Source organism: Rhinopithecus roxellana, chromosome 17 (assembly GCF_007565055.1).
Source record: "Rhinopithecus roxellana isolate Shanxi Qingling chromosome 17, ASM756505v1, whole genome shotgun sequence".
NCBI classification, from domain to species: domain Eukaryota; kingdom Metazoa; phylum Chordata; class Mammalia; order Primates; family Cercopithecidae; genus Rhinopithecus; species Rhinopithecus roxellana.
Window position 1 is genome coordinate 26,646,802 of NC_044565.1, and position 18,920 is coordinate 26,665,721.

The following is an 18,920-nucleotide window of genomic DNA, read 5'->3' on the forward strand; positions in this document are numbered from 1 at the left end:
TTTAGTAGAGACGGGGTTTCACCGTGTTAGCCAGGATGGTCTCGATCTCCTGACCTCGTGACCTCGTGATCCACCCGTCTCGGCCTCCCAAAGTGCTGGGATTACAGGCTTGAGCCACCGCGCCCGGCTCAAGCCTACTTTCTTTCAAGTCCCCGTCAAGGTTTTCTTTGGATAGAAGGATTCTACAGACTGAACTAATCAGAGGTACTTTTTTTTTTTTTTTTTTTTTTAAGGCTTACAGGTATGTGAGTCTTATCTCTTCAAACAAGACCAACCATCTTAAGATGTGTGTCTTCTCTAGCTCGTGCTTCCTATCATATTCTCACATGTTGACTTTGCCAGCAACACAGATCATCTTGCATTTCTATGGCTTCCACCATCATGTGGTCACTGATAGTCCCTGCAGTGGGCATTATGATTTTCATCTGCTCAGCAAGTCTTCTTCACCTTCTGGTAATAGCAACAGCTCATCCTTTCTTTAGTGAGCTGCCCCTCTGTACTTTATGTGGTTCTGGCCGGGGTGTCAATCCTAGTAGGTGGGCACATGACCCAGGCCTGGCCAATCACAGTATTTCTATCTTCTTGGCCACAGTGATTGACCCAGGGTTGAGCATATTCCTCAAGCTGAGCCAACAGAGTCCTCTACTGGGAGTTTATATGAAAGATCAAGTAGTCCTCTTGTCCCTCTGGGATCCCATGCTAGGATGGTGAAGCTATCTATGGCCTTGTGCAACCTCCACCCATCACATGGAGAAAGCCCATGCATGGTGGGGAATACTCAGAGGAAAGCTGAGCCAAGAGCTGGAGAGTCCTCACCACATCTGTGAGGACCTGGGTGTCCAAGACTCATTCATTTCCCTTCTTCCCAGTTATAGGAATTGGTAAATTTGCTTAAAGTAGTTCAGGTTGAATTTCTGTCCCTTGCAATCAAGAGTCTTAACTAATCGTCTCCCAAATCTGCATTTCTAGCCAAGAGTTCTCTCCTAAGCTCTATTCAAACCCAAATTTATTCTATGTCTATTTACTGAGTACCTACCCTGTGCCATGAGCTATACCAGGTACTGTGCTAGGTTTGTTGAGGGCAAAGACAACAAGATCCAGTCCTGGCCTACACACAGTTTGTTGTCTCCTGGGGCTGACTGAGGTGTTAGAGGATACAATTATGAAATAAACATTATGCAAGAGGCAGGCACAGGATCTACACTTAACCTAACTTGAAGAATTGGGGGACTGGGGAACCCCCAGAGACGGTAGCATCTAAGCTGACTCTTGAAGAGCAAAATATAATTGCCAGGTGAGGAAGAGCAATTATGAGGTTGGGGTAGGAGAAGACAGACATTCAGAGCACATGAAACAGCATGTATAAGGGCAAGGAAGTGAGAAAGAGTATTCCTCCTTCAGGGAACTAAAATGTAAGCTCCTCGAGGATAGAGACATTGTGTATCTCAAACACTGCTATTTCCCCAACACTTCTAACAGTGCCTGGCGTGGGGCAGGTGCTCATGGGGCAGTGTTTGTGGAATGAACAAATGGCAAGGGCTTGATCAGATTTAGTTTAGAGAATAAAATACAGAGAGCCAAGGTCAGGAAGAAGGTTGTTGGAACACTGGAAGTGGAAACTATTAACCAAGGTAGCAGGAGTGCAAATGGGCAGAAGGATGGATATGGGAGCAATTAAGGAAGGAGAGTCAAGAAGGCCTGGTGACAGAATGACCGTGGCAGGTAAGAAAGGGAGGAATCAAGAATGAGGCTCGGGTTTGGGTCTTAAACAACTGGGGAGATAAGGACGTGATTCAGCAAGGAGGAAAAGTGGAGGATGGCAAGTTTTGAAGGGAGATAATTTTGGCTGTGGATTCCATGAGTTTGAGGTTCCAGTGGGCCGTGGAAATAGAGATATTCAGTACATGGATTGCAACACGGAACCAAAAAATACAGTTTTGGCAACTTAAGGGTAAAAAGGAAAGTATTTAATCAATGAGCAAGTCCAGGGAGAGGGTTCAGAGAGAGGGGAGCTGGGGGAAAAGACGGACCCTCAGAGAGGCAGAAGAACCAAGAGGTTCCTAAGAACCAGCAGCAGAAATGGGAGTTCTGGCAAGGAATCTTAGGGAGGAGAGGACGTTCAGGAGAGGAGTGAGCAACAGTAGAAATAATGTTGACAACTCAAGTAACAGCAGAAGAGGGAAGGGCCCACTGGGCACTTTCAAGAGGGCTGCTTTGATGGGCCTGGTTGATGTGGGCTGAGGAGAGAGTGAGGTAAGGACGTGAGGAGACAATGAGTGAATACAAGAAGCTCAACTGTGAAGAGAAGGAGGCAGCATGGGAGAATCCAGAAGCAGTTTCTAAGATGGGAATGACCTGAACATATTTAAATGCTTCTTAAGGCTAACCTAATTCTACTCTATATCTTCACTTCTGCAGGCCCGAGGCACGAATAATTCAATGCCTTAGACCTGAAATGTATAGCAATTCTTTAAAAAAAAAAAAAAAAAAAAAGGTTCTTAGAAGCAGCCAGTAGACAGGGAGAGAATGAAAAGAGTGGTATTTCAATATTGGTGGCTCAAAGCTTAATGTGACTAATACTGAACTCACAATACCCCAATGCCCACCTCCAAACATTCTTTCTAATGGCTCCCATCTCAACCAATGCCCTTGTTATCTATTCAGCACCCTGGATAGCGCCCCATCCCCCGCCGCCCCAAAGCCATCTCTGAATTTTCAGTGCCCCTCAGATCTCATCAATCACTGATTTTTGTCAACACTAACTTCTAAATATTTGATTCTGTCTACTTTTCCTAAAGCCACTTCCCCAGTTCAGACCTATATCCCCTTCTATATAGATCACTGATATTGTCTAAATGGAGTCTATAAATCTCCCAGCTTCGAATTCTCACAGCTTTCAACGTTTTCTGCATATATTGATCCAGTCACATCACTTTTATTCTAAAAACATTTCAGAAGGCTGGCCATCTTCTGAGAGGTTACATCCACCTGGCCTTGCCCACCCTCAAGATTGGCTGGAATCTAACCATCCCTGAGCTCCGCCAGCTCTAGCTTTTGTCTTTGCTTCTCTCCCATATGCGTTCTTAGGGTGCCCTACAAGATTTTGCTCCATGGGGAAATGCCATGCACTGTCATATCCCCAAATCTAGGCTCATGCTGGTCCCTCTTCCTGGGACTCCTGGGCCTGAATTCTGCAGGCCCAGTTCAAATGCCACCTTTTCCTTCAAGCCTTCCTTGACCTCTCCCTCTACAGCTCAAATCATATCACTGCATGAATCACTCCTTACTGTACCTCTTCAAGGATGTGGTAGCAGGTATCACATACTGATAATCATGGACATGTCTGAACATCAAATAACTCCTAACACATACACTGGAAGCAGAGACAATACAACGGATTCATCCTCACGCACAGTAGATATCAGTATGTTGTTAGAGGAATCACACTGAATAATGGAGAAATTGATTTCATGTAACCAAAGCAATTTCCACCACTCGTCATCATGGAACTGGATGAACTGGTTACAATTAAGTAAATCCAAGAATCACCACGAATAACAGGTGGCTTCCTGGTTCTGCTGGTCACCTACTGGGAGGTAAGAGCTTGCTGTCTTCTCATTGCTGCAGCTTTGCTCTAGCTGAGTTCTAAGGCTCAGGGCTTGTCTGCTTCAGTCCATTTTATCCACCCAGCAAATGATGTCTAGCACAAGGCCCATGCTAGGCACTGGGTACACATAAATGAATGAGAGTTGTGCCATTAGGGTGCCTGCAGTTTAACAATCAAAACAGTGAATACTTATCTACTAATGATTCTGGTCAGACATCATGTTATTCACTCGGTCCTCACAACAATGCTGCCAAGTAGGTGGTACTGCTTCCATACTAGGATGAGGAAACTGAGGCTCAGAGAGTCCAAATCACTTGCCCAAGGAAAGCCTGTCATGGACTGTTGCTTTGGTGGTCCCCAATGAGACATGCCTCCCAGTATTTCTGTCCTTATGTGCTCTCCTCCCACACTGACTCAGGGATTGGCCATGTGACTTGCTTTGGCCAACTGGACATTTGCAAGCCTGATGCAGGCAGAGGCTTGATCAGCAGTTGTAACTTAGGACTTATCCTCTTGGAATACTCCCTCCTGGGATCCAGTTGGCACATAAGAAACTTGGGCTAGACTAGTAAATGATTAGATGCCACATGTATTGAGACCCTGGAGAATGACAGGCTATTTTGATGTCCCTCTCCTATTAGTTTCTCAATATAATGCAGCTGTGTGAGAGTCCACGTGAGAACAGCAGGGCCCACAGCCACAGCCACAGTCACAGCTGACCCACAGACCATGAAGGAATAATAAATCACTGTTGTTTTAAATCCAGAAATTCTGGGGTGGTCTGTTACAACCTAATGAATAACTAAAACCATGATAAAGTAGGATATGAACCCAGTACTACCTGACGACCAAAGCTCATGCCCTTGGTCTCCACATTGTGCTCCTTCTGATTGGGAACATCATGCTAACACTGTAATACACACAGGTTGGCCCATGGTAACATGCAATAATTTTTTTTATGTTTTTGAGACAGAGTTTCACTCTTGTTGTCCAGGCTGGAGTTCAGTGGCATGATCTCAGCTCACCCCAACCTCTGCCTCCCAAGTTCAAGCAATTCTCCTGCCTCAGTCTCCTGAGTAGCTGGGATTACAGGCATGTACCACCGCACCGGCTAGTTTTTGTATTTTTAGTAGAGATGGGGTTTCTCCATGTTGGTCAGGCTGGTCTTGAACTCCTGACCTCAGGTGATCTGCCTGCCTTGGCATCCCAAAGTTCTGGGATTACAGGTGTGAGCCACTGCGCCTCGCTGTTAAATGAATGGATAAAGGGTGTGATAGGTCACCAGAGAGGTAAAGAGATCTAGGGAATTCAAAGGCAGGATGGTAATTACTTTTCAACAACCATCACCCCCTTCCCATTACAAATATTCCAAAACAAAGCTGGGCACAGTGGCTATAATCCCACCACTTCAGGAGGCTGAGGCAGGAGGACTTGAGCCCAGGAGTTTGAGACCAACTGGGCAACATAGGGAGACCCTGTCTCTACCAAAAGAAAAAAAAAAGTAGGCAGGTGTGGTGGCCTATGCCTGTGGTCCCAGCTACTTGGGAGACTGAGGTGGGAGGATCGGTTGGGCCCAGGAGGTCAAGGCTGCAGTGAGCTATGATCACTCCACTGCACTCCAGCCTTGGTGACAAAGCAAGAGCCTATCTAAAAAACAAACAAATATTCCAAAACAAAAACAAAAATGAAGCCATATAGGCATTCCTAAATCTAGAAACAACTGCGTGAATATCACCAAACTCCCTTTCTGTGTCTATCTCTTTCTCTGTTAAATTCAGATCAGGCAAAATTGAGAAGGTGATAGAGTTTGTTTACTGGTGGCCCTGCCTCTCTGCCCCCAACTCCCCATTCTTTTCCTCTCTTTCCATGTAAAATTCTTTCCCTCTCTTTCCATGTAAAATCCACATGCAGAAAAGGGGCTGAGAAGGTGGAAATTACAGAAATGGGGAAGGAAGATTTGGATGTTAACAGATGGATTTACAAGCCAAAGAAATGAAGTTCTAAGCTGGGTACTTTTAGGAGGCATCTGTCAGCAGGTGGAGGTATCCTAAGGATGGGGGAGGCAGCTGGAGTTGTCCCCATTATACCCCTATTAGGCCCCTGTGGGTGGGGAGTAAAGGAATGCCCACTGCCTCTATAAATCCCTCTGAATCCCCCAAGAAGGCTGGGGCTCTGACTCTCCACACCTGTGGCTGTGGCCCCAACATGTATACCTCCCAGAGTAGTCACTCTAGCCTGGCGAAGACCCTCAGGGGTCAATGCATCCAGTCCTCTGCCTTCTGGCAGCCCTGGCACTGCTTTTTCTGTTCTAAGCCCTCCCTCACTCTCCTGCTCCTGCAAACAGGCACACACCTCCCAAGGTCACACACAGGCTCCAGAACCTGGATCCCACACCCAGAAAACCGTCTGGGTCCCTCGCTGCAGAGAGACCTAAGGAGAGAGCAGGCCCACACAGTACTCGCCGGCAGACTGTGGGCAGCGCACACAGGCCCCGTGTCACACACACTCGCATGCAAAGCAATGCAGAGGGGCGCACACATTCAGAGACACTGTGAGCACTGTCACCAGTACAGGCACTGGATATAAAGAGTCAGAAACATGCGTGCACACACATGCACACCTCCAGGCAATCACACGTGCACACCAGCACGCACTGACACCCGCACAGGTGCCCAGCCAGGCCTCAACACCAGGCCCCTCCCCCAGCCCCTCAGAAGCCGGCAGGGAGGGTTGGGGTTTCAGGGCGCTTCCCCTCCTCCCTCCCTCTGGCCCCTGTTCTCCAAGGTCCAGAGTCCCAGTGGGGTTCTGGAGCCCGCCCCCGCCCCAAAACCTGGCTCAGGGAGCGACAGGCGAGAGGGGGGAGGGGAAACCTGATCTCAAAACGTTCTGATTTTAATTTCTTAAATTAACCCCTTCCCTTCCTCTGATTTGGCCTGCCCAGAATCCCTCCCGGTTGGGCGGCCTCGCGGGCCTCCGGAGGGCTGTGGGGGAGAAGGAAGGGGAAGAAGGCACAGTGGCTGGGGTCCTCCCTCCTTCCCTCTCCGGGAGCAGTCCCGCAGCGTGCCCGCAACTCGCCCTTACCTCCTCCACCCCGCGGCGAGGCCAGGCCCAGCGGCCCAGGGCTGGGGGGCGCAGAAGAGCCCCTGCGCGCCCGGTCCAGACGCAGGGCCGCCTCGGGGCCTCGGATCTTGTTCCACTCCGCAGCCTCGGGTGGCGGCCGCGGCTAGCGCCCCCGCCTCCCTGTCGGGGCGGGGGCGGCCGAGCCTCCCAGCCAGTCGCAGCGGGAGGGGCGCACGAACCCGGCGGGAGGAAGGATGGAGGAGGAGGAGGAGGAGGAGGAGGGGGAGGAGGGGGCGCGCGGCCGGAGGAAAGCAAGGGAAGTGGGAGGGAGGCAGCACGGAGGTGGGGCGGAGCCAGCCCCTCCTCCGGGGCGGGCTCTCCAGCGAGCTGGGGAGCTGCAGATGCGGCCAGAAGCGGCTGCGCCGGGACCCCGCGTTTTCCGCTCAAGGTGGTTTCGATGGGGGAGGGGTCTTCGGCGCCGCCCTGGGGGTGCAGGGACAGCTTGCGCCGCGCTTCTCCCGGATGCCAGTCTTCCCGGCTCCCGGCACCGCCCAGTGCACTCCCCGCCCTGGGCACCTCCAGCTGTGGCTTCTGTTGCCCACCTTGAATCAGGGCCTCTCCACCCTATCCCTACCACTCTGGCTTGAGCCTGCTTCCACGTGGGGGCAAATCCGGGGGTGGGCTGTTCTGTGAATCCGGAAGGGGGCGGGCGCGGGCGCTACTCCTGAGACCTGCGCCACGGTCCCTAAGCGGCCTCATGGGCAGCGCGCCTGGGTCGTGCACTCGGCGACCTCGGGTCAGACGCTTGGTCTCCGTGGAGACCGCCTGGGATGATCCCCTCTGGGCATTCCTAAGGAACCAGCGGAGCTGCTGCCGGACCCCATCCGGGGACCCAATTCTGCTCTTAAAGAGCCGCCTAGGAACACGTGTACCCATCACAAATCCCATCCCGGACCTAGAGGAGGAGGAAAAGGCCTCCAGGTCCCTGGTTCCCTCCTACCCACTCCCATCACTTGGCTAGGAGAGCAGCCAGGCTTCTTGGGACTGGAGCACTCAGAGGGCCCCACCTTTGGCCTAAGGCCTACCCAGCTGGTGAGGCAGGAACAATCTGGCTGTCGTGCGCTTGGAGGAAGTCCACAGGGCTGCAGTAGGGCTGAGAAACAGGTTTGGAGGCTACCAAGGCCAGAGCAGAGCTGAGGCTTGGATGAGAAAAGGGGAAAGTGTTATTTCAGCCTGAGGGTGGTGCTTGGGCAGGGCTGTGCACATGTGCCTTGAGGGGCAGTCTTGTTGCAGGAGAGCAGAAACCCAACTTAGTCCCAGGATTCCAATAACTCTGGGGCTCATGGGAACTCTCTTTGATCCCCGTCCCATTCCTGTGAAGGCAGAGGCATTGGGACATTCAGTATCAGGAAGGATAATTTGTAAACTTGTCAGTGGCTTTGGGGGAATGGCAAATTTAATAAGGACAGAGGCTGTACAGTGGCCAATCAGGTCGAATTCCCCCTCTCTTGATCTCTTCCTCTCTGTAGCTCTTGAATTTCTTTCCTCCTGGAGGAAGTCTTCTGAGATTGGGCAAATGAGAAATCACTTTTCCTAATACCTAAACGATAACAGCTCCTATTAACCAGGCGCCAAGCATCATGCTGATAATTTTTATGCATATCACTTACTTTTCCTAATATTATTATCCCCACTTTGCAGATGAAGCCGCTAAAGTTCAGAGCTCAAAAAATGGCATAGTCAGGATTTGAACTCAAATCATCAAACTCCAAAGTCTATGCTCAACCACAGTGCTCTCCTGCCTTCTCTCTATAATAAAGTCCACTAGACCTTCACCTGTTAAAATGCAGATTCCCCAAATCCATCTGCTCTTGCAGATGGCCAAAAATGTCCGTATATTTTCTTGGTTTAACCTTTGTTGTGATGTTTCTCCTCACTCTGTGAATCCTGTGAATGTGTCAAAACAATTTGGGACCTGCACAGCTATGTATGTGTGTGCTTTTGTGCATGTGTGCATGAGTATGTGTGGATGTGTGTGTGTATGCAGGTGTACACAGGTGCATGTATCGTGAGCACATGCATGTGTGCATGTGTGTATGTGTGGGTATGAGTTCATGCATGTGTATTTGCACATATGTGCATGTGTGTGCATATGTCTATGAATGTATGCATGTGTATTTGTGCGCATGTGTGCTCATGCTACATTTCACAGATAACAGTTCCTGCTTGGTTGTTATGGGAACCACAGTTCTAAAAATGTTAAACTGAATCCCACTCCATGTGAACCAGAGAAACCAAAAGAGAGAGAGAGCTCAGTGATGGAGACACCTCTGGGGTCCCAGAGCTGAGGCAGAGAATTGTGGGCTCAGGAAGAGCTGGAAAGACCCAGACTAGCCAGAGGTGTAGACCCACTCATGAGACCTATGGTGCCCATCAGAGCCCCTCGCTGCAGACTCGGTCCTCAGTCCTGCTTTTTCCCATCTCTCCCTCCTGATCCTTTCTCCTCCCTCTCTCTTTGCCAGCTTCATGCTCTCCAACCACCTTACTTCTCTTCCTCCCCTTTCTGTTTCCCTTCTTCTCCTTTTGGGTTTTTTTTTTTTTTTTTTTTTTTGGTTGTTGTTCAACTAATTGACACAATAATTAAGCACTTTCATGTTAGGCTTGGTGATATGGGGACCACACATTTGGATCAAACAAGGTTTCTGCCCTTGAAGGTGCTCAAGAGTGGGAGCATTTGGATAACTGGTGGGGGAAGAGAGGTGGCAGAGCAAAGCACAAAGGGAGAGATAACAGAGGAGGTTGGAAGGTGAATTTGGATCAGATATAGAGGGCTTTGACAGCAAGGGTGAAAAATAGGTATTTTTTAAGTAGGAGAGTGGAAACCTTGGTCAGTTTGGGATAAACACTTGTTTGTTGTGAATGGCATATTAGGAAATTTTCATCATTAGTGCTGGGCAATGTGGAATGAAAGAGGGATAAGGGAGGCAGAGGGACCACAGGAAGCAGTTTGGCATAATGTAGCCCTCTCTCAAATAGGGTACAAGAGTTGGGGTGAAGAGAGAGAAAATAGCAAACATTCTGGGGTGCTTTCTCAAACTCTCCCCCATATCCCACCTCATCAAGATTTGTATTACTTTTTCCCACCTTTCCAGTGTGAGAATCAGGACTTCTCTGTTCCTCTATTACTTATGTGTGTGTCGAATTTCTCAGGTGCACCAGAAAGTAAAATAGTTGGGAACCACTGGCCCAGCATGTAGTAGCACTCAGTATCTGTGGAGTGAGTGAATATTTAGATATGCACTGGTCTTGGAACTGGAAGGTCCAGGTTCAAGGCCCATTTCATTCTCTTATTATCTGTGTGCCCTTCAGAAAATCCCCAAATATCTTGGGCTTCAGTTTTCTCTTCTATAGAGCGTGGGTTTGGACAGGATGTTCTTTTTAAAAAAAAATATTTTAAAAAATAGAGACAGGGTTTTGCCATGTTGCCCAGGCTGGTCTTGATCTCCTGCACTCAAGCCATTCACCCGCCTTGGCCTTCCAAAGTACTGGGATTACAGGCATAAGCCACCATTCCTGGCCTGGACAGGATATTCTTACAAACTTCTTCCAACTGCAATGTTGTTATGTGATTATATGAAATTGACATAGCCAAGGAATGTGTGTATATGGAGGGAGTGGCATGGACTAAGGTGCTGGCAATCGGCACAGAAAGGATAAATGTGGGAAATATTTTAATAGAAGAATTCATATCATCTGGCTTCAGTTTTCAACAACATTGCTGACTAGATAGCCCAAAGACTCTCTTGCTACAAAATATGTGGACTGCTTCATAAAATTGACAGACATTTCCTGAAATGCTTAGCTGAGCTTGCAAGAAAGGGGAAAAAGTCTACATGGACCAAAATAAGGGGACCAAGACCAAGAAATATAAGCATCAGATATGCCGTGACTAACCCCAGAAGGCATGGGAAGGGAGGCATATTGCTTGTTTGTCCTGACCTGGGTCCTGGTTAGAGAAGGGGGAACTGCCTCTGAGAATTTATAACTACTTGAGCTGGAGTTTGAACTCAAAACATCTGCATGTTACAATAACTTCAAGCCAAGAAATTAACAAAAGATTGATCTCCATCAGGTGATACTCTTGGAGTGCCTGGTAGAAGCAAACAGGAAACTGCTCAGGAGAAACATACCGTCACTCAAGGCCACAGAGTATTGCTGCCCAAGTAAATCCCCACTGAAGTTGAGCTCACAAGCTAAAGATTATAATACGTAACAGGAAACAATGTGCCATGAATGAGAGTAGAGAAGACCCTGAAGAATTACAGTAAGATTCAACAAGTCTAAGTGACAGCCTGGATGTGTGGGGAGGGAAGAAGCAAAAGTGAATCCCACAGAGCTGTAGTTGCTTAGATGAGTTCAGCGAATCAAATAACATTGCTATTACCAGAAATGTGGAAGGGTGATTTGATTTTAGACAGACTGTATTTGGAATGGCGGTGGGACATCCATATTGGGGTATTCATTAGAACCATGGGGCTGCCTGACTTAGAAGCCATTTACGTAGGAATAATAGCTGAAGGCTTGGCAATGAATGTACTCTCTAAGGAAAGTGTTGAAATAGGAAAGAAGACAGCTAAGAACTGCTCCAGGAAAACACGTTTTGAGGACCAGTTGAAAAAGAGGAGCAAATAAGGAAAATGAGCTCTTTGGTCTCCAATTCTGGTTGGGTCCTGGGTTTGGATTGATTTTCAGATTGTTTGGTTTTAACTCTTTCCATCTCTAGCCTAACATTCTCGTCCCTCACAATCCCTAGGGGACGCTCCAATAAATGGGAGCAGTGTCCCTTGGGACATAGCAGGAACTTCTCAGCTAGGAATTATAGAGCCAGACTGGGGCTCTGATACCAGGACTACTACTAAGTCACTTCTTTGGGGTTCAATTTTCTCATCAGTGATGTTAAGCCTAGGTGAGTGTGAGGACAAGGGGAATAATAGAGCTGATGGCACTTGCTGGAATGCTGCTGGAGAGGACAAGATAGGGGTGATCAGGGGCCAGCCACCCACTGTCTGCATTTCCTCCTTTGTTCAGGTTGTGTGGTTTGGCAGCAGTTGCTTGAAATGTGGGCCATTATGCTTTTCTTGCCCTACTCTTCATGAAAAGTGAAGTCAGGTGGCCTATGCCTAATAAGTGAAAGGTGTGGTGACTTAAATAGTAAGACAATGAGGGTCATCATTATCTTGCGTCTCCATGAATACACCACTTACTTATCACAGTGCCTGACAGTTCACCATTTGGGCCTCTTCATAGGGTTAAACATTGCCCTCTGCAGGCTGCTCTTCTAAAATGTTAATTCTCCTAGAAGAGGTAATATTAAATCCTTTACCACAAATTAGTTTCTTAGATACAAGATACTTGGCCACATGAAAGCACTTAACACCTGGGGAGAGAAAAGGATGGGATTCTCTGAGTTGATCATTTTGTCTCTGGTCAGTTGGACTGTGCGGTGGAGCGTGAGCATATCTGAGAGTGAAGGGGTGAAGAAAGAAGCAAGAGGATCAGAAGCTGGTTTGATCTGGCATCACAGGGCTGTAAGCTCTCTTAATTCAAGAACAGCTCAGCTCAGAAGAGAAAAGAATGAAGTCCCCAGACACAGGCCTTCTTTCTTCCTTATCAGAGAGGGGTCATTGGAGCACAGATGGAGAGCACAGCAGCCTTTTTATGCTCCAAGGTCTGCCCAAGATGGCCAGAAAGAGTGGAAAAGCTTTGGGTAGGGAGTTCAAAGAGTAAAAAGGGCCATCTTCACCATTACAAGGTCATGCTTTCCTCATCACCCTCCTAGCCTTCCTCTGATCCCAAAGCCATAAAGGGTTCACTTGGAAGGACAGCTGGAGAAAAGTGGCTGTGGCAGGCACATGGCTGAATGGTAAGTAGGCTGATGCCTCCTGGAGAAGATCCTTTTTGTGGGAAGAGCAACTAAGGTGACCATGAGTCTCTGGCAAGTGCCTGCTCCTTGCTATATTCAGGTGTGCTCTAGCTAAATGCTGATACCTTTTGGGCCCTGACACCATGTGACTCTTGAACAGATGCATAGATACTGTCTAGAGCCTCTGTGACAGTGAACGCTCTGGGCTTTCACAAACAGCACCAAAATACTGCAGCCTTTTGCTGCTGTCGCTACTGCCTGGAGCTCCCTCTAGCTGCCAAACCTGTTTCTCACCTTCTGGTAGGAAGCGTTTCCAATCAGTGCTGTTAAGCTTAGGTGCCTCCATTCTGGGGTTGGAAAATGAGGGTTGGCTTTGAAGTTAGATAGATGTGTTTGACGTGTCTGTTCCTAGCCTGGGTTAACTACATTGTTCCAGCAAGCTATCTACATTGCTTCCACATCTTTGAAGTGAGGTGTATGCCTGCTTTATTTGGGATTGTGAGGATTAAGGAGAATAATATATATATAATGTTGAACACCTACACCTTTTAACCACTTTGAAGTTCCAGAAACACCTCCAGCCCTTAGGTGAGCTGTGATTAAATTCGTTCATTAACCCAGCACACATTTATTGAATGCCTACTCTGTGCCGCAGTTCCTGGCAGGTGTACCTGAAGTGGGTGTGTAACATGTTCAGGGCCTGTACCCCATGAGCGTGGGGATGTCCTTTATCCTCGGGCACTTATGGTCCTGGGGGAGAAGCTGAGGGGAAGGGTCAGGAGCTTACATGGCAGATTCGGTAAGCTTTTAGCACAATAATTTTAATTGCAAAAATAAACAGTTTTGTCAACTGCTTGAGAGTAGCGTCTGCTTTACAAAAATTAACAACAACAAAAGGAAAAAAACCCCAAAGCAAAACGTTACATCCAATGGCTGCTGGATAAGACACTGCTGTACAAAGTCCCGCGCGAGACCGGCTTGGCGCTGCCCCAGCCTGTCTCTGGGGGTTATAGAGGAAGGCGTGGGGCGTGCGCCAGTTACAAAAGACTGTCTTGAATCCCAGGGTAGTGCCTATTCACTGGGTGGTCTCAGAAGACTTCCCCCAAAGCGCGGCTGACAAGGGACAGCGCCTGGACCGCGGGAACTGTCCGCGGAACTGGTGCTGAATAGGGCGTGTGCGGCGGGCGCTTCAAGGAAACTGGAAGCGGGACCGGAGGCCGGCCCTCGGGCGTGCGAGGAGGAGTTGGAAGAAGAGCGGGGAGGGGAACGGCCCGGATCTCGTGCGCGCCGAATGGCGGCGCTCCAACCCATAAACCCATCTCTTGCTCAGAGGGAGGCGAAGGAGAGGCCCAGCGAGTAAAAGCCGAGGCCCTTGAGCCGCTCCTCGGCGCGCGCCTTCTGCTTGAGGTGCACCTTGCTGTGCCGTTTCTTCTCATCGCTGCGCGCGAAGCGGCGGCCGCACACGTCGCAAGCAAAGGGCTTCTCGCCGGTGTGGGTGCGCACGTGCGTGGTGAGGTGGTCGCTGCGGCTGAAGTTGCGGAGGCAGATGCGGCACTGGAAGGGTTTGTGGCCCGTGTGGATGCGCAGGTGGCGATTGAGCTCGTCGGAGCGCGCAAAGCTCCGCACACAACTCTCCACCGGGCAAGCGAAGGCCTTGGCGTGCGGCCGCGGGCAGAAGCAGCGCGTGCTGCATTTGCCGCCACGGCGCCCCTTGCGTCGCACCTTGGCCTGGGGGAAAGGGGTGGGCGGCGGTGGCGGCACGGGTGGTGCAGCCACGCCGCTGCTTCCAGGGATGTCCGCCACCAGAGGTTTAGGGAAGTCCGCCGCGGCGGTGCTGCGAAGGCCCAGCGGGGAAAGCTGAGGCTGCGTACTGACCAGAAACTCTCCACCGTCGCCGCTACTCCCTCCCTCCCCACTAGGAGGGGTCAGGAGCCCAGGGAGGCCCTCAGCCCCCTCCCCTAAGTCACCCGGGGCCCCCGGGAAAGCGTCGTAGGCCCCGCTAGGGTAGAGTCTGTTGGCTGGGACGGCCGACAGTTCCGCAGGGCAGCTGATGGACAGCAAGTCCTCAATCTTGGTCCCTATTGCGGGAAAACGAGCCTCGGGGGCGGCCTGGTAGCCTCCCTGTGACCCACAGTTCCCCGGGCCCCCCACAGAAAGCAGCTCCCAGGGCGCGTAGGGACCCTTGAAGGCAGAGGCAGCGTCCAGCGCTGGCGAGGCGGGAGGCGCCCGGAGGCCGGGCTTGACGTCGGGCGGGGAGAGCTGAGGCTCATACAGGCACTGTGAGGGGGCGCCCGCGCAGGGCGAGGCCTCCCAGAACGCCTCTGGGAAGGGGACAGCGCCCAGATCCGGGGAGTAAAGGTCCGGCGGAGCCGGCAGCAAGGCATCGGGCCCCGCGGGAAAAGAGGCATCCAGCGGGGATCTGGACGCTGCTGCCTCTGGACCGGGGAACGGTGCCAGGCCTAAGATGCCCGACATGAGGTTGAAGAGTGCCTCCGGGTCGTGCGGGTGTTCGGGCACTGCCTGAATGAAGAAGCTACCGCTGTAGCTGAGGCCGGGAGGGGGTGTGGGCGCAGGCCCCTCCAGGAAGCAGGAGTCGGCTAAGTCCCCACTTGCGCTGCAGCTGTTCAAAGCCCAGCTCAAGAAGTCGCCTGCTGAGGAGGGAGCAGGAATCAGCTCTGGGCACATCAAAGGGTGCACCTGAGTCCACAGCCCCTACCCACGAAACTCTTGGTGCCCACGGATATACACAAAGTGCCTTTTGCACATTCTGATTCAGCAGGGGCCCGCATACGTCCCGAGGAGCACATAGAAACATGCACACGCAAAACACACGTGCACAGGCAAAAGGGCGCTCTGATAACCGCACAGGTTCCTGCGGAGGCGCTGGCAGCCCAGTGTGGGTGGGAATGGGGGTGCGCACCCCAGGACTCCTAAGCTTCCCATCGCCCCTATTCTCACAGCTCCAGTGTCCCAGTCCCTCCCGGTTCTCAGGTGTGGTGCGCCCCCGCGCTGCGCTGTAGTCTTCTGAGCACCCCTGCTCGCCCTCCTTACCTCCAGGGTAGCCGGTGGCCGCGGGAGCGTCCCTGGCGGGCAGCCGGGGCAATTCAGCGCTGGGTTCGGCGCAACAGCCTTCAGTGGACTTGACGAGGAGCGCGTCGGGTTCGGAAAACTCGCTAAGGTGGAGCATGGCGCGGCGCCGGCTGTGGGGCGCCCGGGGCCTCGCCCGCTGGGCTTGGGGGCGCGCGGGTGGCGGGGAGGCTGGCGGTAGGGGTTCCCCGCAGCGCGCAGACCTAGGTGCCCGGGCTCCTGGCTTCGGGCACTCACCTCTGGGAAACGAGTTGGGGAGCCGCGGCGCCCTCGCTCGCCCGCACCGGCCTCGGGCGGCGGCTCCTCGCCTCTCCAAAGCGCAGCCGGGCTCCCCCAACCCACAGCCCCCCCACTTATATAGCTGCGGCGGCGCTGGCTCCGGGCTTCCGACTCCCCGGGCCACTGCCATTTTGGGAGGCCCCGGCCCTGCCGCCGTGACGTAAATGCCCAAACATGGACACAGGATGTGTGCCGGGGACTCCCGAAAAGGAAAGCTCGAGCTGTGACGTTGTTGTTGTCGCCGCAGCCGCCAGGCTAGCGCCGCTGCGTGCGCGCGCGCTCCCCAAGCGTGGAGCCTGTGTGCGCCGGGGCCGCGGATGCACCGGTCTGGGGCGCTGCGCCTCACCCCGCCGACAGTCCGGTAGATGTGCTTCCCGACTAGAGGCAGAGGCCGAGGAGCAGCAGGGGAGGACCTTGGACTTGGGGTTCCACAGTGTTGGGTTTGAATCTGCCCTCTACCACTTACTAGCTTGACATTGAATCCCCTTTAACGTCAGTTTCTCACCTGTGCATTTCCTATGGAGAGAAACTGAGAGCACTTAAACGTCCAGGCGCACTCAGTAAACCATGGAGATTATTGCCATTCGTTTATTTTGCTCACGCCTGTGTTTTTCCATTTTAATTTTTTTTAAATTTGTGCTAGGAAAAATAACTTATTTAAATTAAAAAGGACTGTAATACTTGTCAATAGTAGAAGGAAAGTCAACTAGCACAACAGGGTATATTCTAAATTGAAAAGTAAAAGTCCCTGTTTTTTCCACCCACGTTTATTACTAACTCCTGGGGTAGCCACATTTAAGTTTCTTGAGTATTCTTTCAGAAAAATTTTATGTATATTCAAGTATACACATTGTTCTGCAATATTATTATTATTATTTTTCACTTGAAATAACTTAAGAGATTGTGCCATGTCCTAACATAAAGATCTTGTCATTCTTTTTCAAGGCTGTATAGTACTCCATTGTAAGGGAGGACCTTGAGTTAGTCGATTTGTCCCCTATCCGTGAGCATGTAGGCAGTTTCCAACCTTTTACTTATACCAATGTTGTTGGAGTCAACATCCCTGACTATAGAAATGTGAATGTGTTTGTGAGATAGATTCCAACGAGTGTAATTATATGCCAAAGTATATGTAAAATTTTGATAGACAACTGGCAAATTGTCTTCCAGAAAAGTAGGGCCAATTCCTGCTCACTCCTCCCTCACCCACAGGGTATGAGATGCTTCTGCAGACCATTTTTTCTGCCTTCATACAAATGACTTTCACTCTAAGGAACACATAGGGAATCCTATGTGTTCCCAGCAACACATAGGGAATCCACGGGAAATATCTCCCTGGAATCAGTACTTGAAATAGTTGGGCTTCTTTTGAGAAAAAAAAATTCCTAGCCTTAAGGAGGCTGTGAATCTTGGCTGCAGAAGCATCAGAGCCAACTCCAGCAAAGAAGCTTGCCTACTCTCCTAGTCTAATTTCCCTTCTGCTGTGGTTTTCCCTCTGTCTCATTCTTACATTCTTTTTACAATGTTTATTTTATTTTGTATTATAGCTCACTTAACTCCTTTCTGAAACCAAATAAATAAATACATGGGGGGAAGGATTAAATAAATACATGGAATAGCCTGTTCTTCTTTATTAAGAGCATCAATTCCTGAGACTCTGTGTGCTGGAGGGTAAGGCAGGCAGGTCTAGGGCTCCGCCTTCCTTCTCTACTTTCTTTGAAATAGAAACAAAGCCCTTTGGGGGTGGTGGACTCAGCATCATGGTCTGTATAGTTCCCATCCTCTCTTCCACCCCGTGCCCTCCTTTTCAAGAGAGAGAGAGAGCCCAAGAATGGCCAAACCCCACCACATTCTCAGTCCTTTCACCCGATGTCCATTATCCCAACATCCATTCATTCAGTTTCTCGATGTTCATTCATTCAGTATTCATTTCTTAAGTGCCTATCAAAGACCAGAAGGTAGACTTTGGTTTTATGTCTGCTGGGACCCTGAGCCCCATCTCCAGCACTAGGTGCCCACTCTTCATCCCACTATGACCCTATAAGTGTTTTCACAGAATAGGTCCTTTCACACAATCACCTGCAAAACATATGCTGACACATTTGTATGCATCTTCTCCTCGAGTCCACAAATCATACAAAGGTTCTCACAGGGTCATGCACTTGCAGTGTGTCTTACTAAATGGCTACACTTATGGTTCTGTGTTAGTAACACATACATGAGCATGTAGGAAATGCAGAAACCCAGCAGATGTCTGTAAAGATTGGACACACCAAGCATGATTTTCCTTATACTCTATTTCAGATCCAGGGTTTGATTCTAATCCAAATGCATTGCCAAGGCCAGGTGAGCCCACACCAGACACGCAGGGCACACATGTCTCAAATCCACTCTGGCATCCTACTGCCTCAGAGGGAGGAGGAGGGGAGGAGTTTGGCTGGGCTGGTGTCCAGGTCTCCCCAGGTCACCCCGTCGGGCCAGATTGGTCGGCCCCAGGTTGCCCATCCCTTCTGCTGTTCTTCCCTCTGCCACAGCATTCCTCCTCCTTCTTAGTCACAGATAATTCCCCTACTCTCTTGGTGAGTTGCCAAGCCATTGCTGCTCTCTGCCAAGGGCTGTTGGACTAGGTCTGTGTTAGGACAAGGGTCCAAGTCACCCTAAGTTTCTTGTGTTAGAGGCCAGACCTGGGGACAGGGCTTGGGGTTGGGTAGGAGTGATTAGGAAAGGAGATAGGGAAGAGACAGCTTGTGCTCTGGGTGTGGGATGGCTCACACCCCCATGTCTATGCTACTCACCTCCAGTGGACACACATACACACACTCACAGGCACAGAGGATGGCTGCCTCTGGAGGGCAATTTACATTTGCATTTGGCTCCTTGAGTACTGGGAGGGAATATAAAGGGGGCTGAGCATTTTGTAGTTATTCCCAGCTCGTCCCTTCTCCCTACATTTTAACAGCTTAC

The 18,920-nt window shown here is 50.4% G+C and overlaps 1 protein-coding gene and 1 long non-coding RNA gene across 3 annotated transcripts; one reads left to right on the top strand and one right to left on the bottom strand.

The window, feature by feature from the left end:
- Nucleotides 1-7,064: 7,064 nt before the first annotated feature.
- Nucleotides 7,065-8,577, top strand: LOC104661362. The gene is made up of 2 exons (XR_747841.1): nucleotides 7,065-7,115; nucleotides 8,369-8,577. It is a non-coding gene; the product is annotated as an uncharacterized LOC104661362 (long non-coding RNA).
- Nucleotides 8,578-12,883: 4,306 nt separating this feature from the next.
- EGR4 (early growth response 4) lies at nucleotides 12,884-16,159 on the bottom strand. 2 transcript variants are annotated; one of them, XM_010361967.2, is made up of 2 exons: nucleotides 15,642-15,990; nucleotides 12,884-15,238 (listed from the first exon to the last, which is right to left on the bottom strand). In XM_010361967.2, exons 1-2 carry the CDS (start codon nucleotides 15,775-15,777, stop codon nucleotides 13,917-13,919), a joined length of 1,458 nt encoding a protein of 485 aa, XP_010360269.1. In that variant the 5' UTR covers nucleotides 15,778-15,990; the 3' UTR covers nucleotides 12,884-13,916. The 2 variants fall into 2 exon arrangements, with proteins under 2 accessions (XP_010360269.1, XP_010360268.2); XM_010361966.2 differs by having other exon boundaries at nucleotides 13,396-15,241; nucleotides 15,642-16,159.
- Nucleotides 16,160-18,920: the final 2,761 nt, after the last annotated feature.